This window comes from Chrysochloris asiatica, unplaced genomic scaffold (genome assembly GCF_000296735.1).
Source record: "Chrysochloris asiatica unplaced genomic scaffold, ChrAsi1.0 scaffold00187, whole genome shotgun sequence".
Taxonomy (NCBI): domain Eukaryota; kingdom Metazoa; phylum Chordata; class Mammalia; order Afrosoricida; family Chrysochloridae; genus Chrysochloris; species Chrysochloris asiatica.
The window spans coordinates 3559888-3563373 of NW_006408705.1; the positions used below are offsets into that span (position 1 = coordinate 3559888).

Genomic DNA, 3486 nt, shown 5'->3' on the forward strand with positions numbered 1-3486 from the left:
AGCCCAACTACCTCTGGCAACAAGATTCAGGCTGCACCCATGCTCTGCCCGCCTTTCCAAACCACCCTCCTGGGGACCTTCTTCCACAATCCAGCCAAGGTGACGTCTGAGTCATCACTGATTCTGTGTGCCTTTCTGTGCCCTAAACCAGTAGCACATTGAACTAAATCTTTTCTGTACCAAAGTGCTAGACAGCCTCTTGAATGGTGTGACCCTTCGCCCCAAAGGGAGACATTAAAATTCAAGGTGCTCCGGAAAAAAAAAGTAATTGTTATCATGACTAATTGCGACTGTCACAATTTTAAAGGTAGAAATTTTGTAACAAAAATGGGGGAGTAGTTAATCTTACATTAAAGGAACAGAAGACCTTAGGACCATGAAGGGAGAGGAGTACACACAGGCGGAGTGCAGGACCCTATCCAGAGAAGCAGCAACATTGGAGATGGAGTCAGAGATGGGGACATGGAAAGAGGGAGCAGTTGAAGACTCTAGATTCAGGGAAAAAGAGGGACTGAGTGCTGGTGGCCAGAAGGCAGGTTTGCAGAATGTGCCCTTTGGTGATTTAAATTATTATATATGCTTGAGCGTTAAAAAAAAAACCTAAAATGTATAGAGAGAAATGCTGTTAACTGATGGCACCTGGAAGGGATTATAATCATTGGAATGTAACAAAGTATAAAAACTGATGATCTGCCTGGTAAACTTCTGCTCAAATGACAATAAAAACTTTAAAAAAAAAAGCATACATATACACATACATTTTAAAAAAGATTATGCAGGGGAAGATAGAGTCCCCATTGAACAGTTTTCATCTTGTTTAGACTGGTCTGGTGGAAAGAGATGGGGATAAGATTCTTACGCTTCAGTAGTGTGTAATTGTTATCATGATTAATTGCAACTGTCACAACTGTAAAGGTAGAAGTTTTGTAACAAAAAACGGGGGAGTAATTAATCTTATAGTCCAGAAACAGAGAATCCTAGGACCATCAAGGAGGACTAGTACAAGCAGAATACAGGACACTATCCTGAGAGGCGAACCGCAAGGTAAGCAGTTCGAAACTACCAGCTGCTCCGTGGGAGAAAGATGAGACTTTCTGCTCCCGTAAAGATTTTTTTCCCCTGGTAAAGATTTATAGCCTCAGAAACCCTGTTCAGGGTCGCTATGGGTCGGATCTGACTCGACGGCACTTAACAATCCTGAGAGGCAGGGACACCAGAGATGGAGGCACTGGTGATGACATGGAGAGAGGGAGCAGCTGAGGACTGTAGACTCATGAAAAAAGAGGGCCTGAGTGCTGGCAGCCAGGAGGCAGACTTGTAGAATGTGTCCTTTGGTTGTTTAAATTATTATATACCTGAGTGTTTTTGTGTACATCTCCCCACACCCCCAAAAAGAAAAGAAAAACAGAGGGAATAGAAGCAAATACTGTTGAATGATGATGCATGGAGGAGATTAGAATCATTGCAATGATACGATGGTGTAAAGCCGATGTTCTCCCGTGTAAACTATCACTCAGTTCACAATAAAAAAAAATTAATGATTTCATACCAAAGAAGACAATTTGAATAAAAAAATGAAAGGAAGCTTGCACATGATTAAGATAGGTTTACTACCAATACAAAGGCGTATGAACTGCAAGGTCCGTGGTTCCAGCTCACCAGCTGCTCGTTGGAAACCCTATACAGGGTCGCTAATGGTCGGAATTGACTTAATGGCACCGCACAGCAACAGCAACAACATTATCAATACTGTTCTCAAGTAACCTATATTCAGGTGGTGTGACGCTGTGGGCTAATGTGTCAGACTGCAAAGTCGTTTGAACTGCAAAGTCGGTGGTTCAAGCTCACCAGCTGCTCCTTGGAAACCCTATACAGGGTCGCTATGCTTCGAAATCAACTCGATGGCACTTCACAACAACAACAACATTGCTACTTCATGGAATCAACTTGATGACACCCACAGTAACTAATCCTAGCGTACTGGGGAGAATCTTCATTAGGGTAGACAAATATGTCATTTTGGAAAAGTTTAGAATCTTTTCATTTTGAAGTGATCTCAATTCACATACAGTTATAAGAAATAACACAGAGACTCTAAGTGTCTTTTATCTTGTTTCCGCCAATGGTAACATTTTGCATATCTATAATACAATAGCACAACCCATTAACCTTATTCAGTTTTCACCAGCTTTGCACAAACTCATCTGTATGTATGCATGTATGTATTCTGTGTACTTTTACCATCTGTGTAGATTCAAGTATTCATCACCACAGTCAAGATAAAGGACAATTTCATCACCACAAAGATCCCTCATTTTGCCCTCACTTCCCTCTTGCCCTTCCACCCCTGCCACCCAATCCCTGGCAAACACTTATCTATTCTCTGTTTCTATAATTTTCTCACGTTAAGAATGTTAAATAAATGGAATCATAAGGTATGTAACCTTTCAAAATTGGATTTTTTTCAGTCAGTATAAATCTCTAGAAGTTCATCCAAATTGCTGTGTATCAATTCCTTCTTCTTGCTGTGCAGCATTTCATGCTATCAACCGCTGTAGGCATTGTGCTAATTCCAGTTTTTGACTATTAAAGATAAAGCTATGATAAAATTTACTGCACATGGCTTTTGTACGCACATAAATTTCCACTTCTGTAAATACTGGAGGAAATTTTTAAATGTCTGTCAGGGTATTTGGATCCTGTTGTTGTTAAGTGCCGTCAAGTTGGCTCTGACCCATAGCGACCCTGTACAGGATTTCCGAGGCTGTAAATCTTTACGGAAGCAGAACGCCTCATCTTTCTGTTGCAGAGCAGCTGGTAGTTTCGAACTGCTGGCCTTAAGGTTCGCAGCCCGATTCATAACCACTACGATACCAGAGCTCCTTATTTAGATCCTAGTGTAATTTATTTCTTTGTTTTTATCTGGTTGCCTAGTGTCTGCGTTTTCAGTTATCTTTGACCTCTTTTAGAGCATTTGTTTGTTTTCTTTTCTAAGCATTCTACTTAATGGCAAAGGGGAAGTAAAGAGTAGATGATGGATATAGTTTCTCTCCTTTGCTATTTTGTAATTATAGCCTAGACTTCTAATGATGATTACTTTGAGAGTTGCATTTATCTTTGAACTTGCCATGATGAATCTAAGAGCTCAAGAAATAAACTAAGGATTTATTTACTTTCAGGCTTACAAAACAGTCAGATCAAAACAGTCCAAATACACAGATCGTATGACCAATTTCAAAGAAAAAAACAAACCAAAGCAACAGCCACTTCAAGGTAAAGTGAATTTATTATTGTTTCTTCTTCTTTTTTTTTTCTTAAGGTTTTTATTGTGGATTGAGTGAAAGTTTACAGGGCAGATAATCAGTTTTACATTCAACAAATTATACACCTTGTTTCATTACAATGATTACAATCCCCTCCATGTACCATCAGTTAACGGTATTTCTCTCTATCCACTTTAGCTTTTTAAAAAACAAAAACAAAAAA

The 3486-nt window shown here is 39.5% G+C and overlaps 1 protein-coding gene across 1 annotated transcript in view; it reads left to right on the forward strand.

The window, feature by feature from the left end:
• Nucleotides 1-3486, forward strand: part of MGARP (mitochondria-localized glutamic acid-rich protein) — a 24536-nt gene that overhangs the window by 14147 nt on the left and 6903 nt on the right. The window contains exon 3 of the mRNA XM_006872235.1: nucleotides 3180-3273. Coding sequence (XP_006872297.1) covers nucleotides 3180-3273 — 94 coding nt within the window. The remainder of the gene's footprint in view (nucleotides 1-3179; nucleotides 3274-3486) is intronic.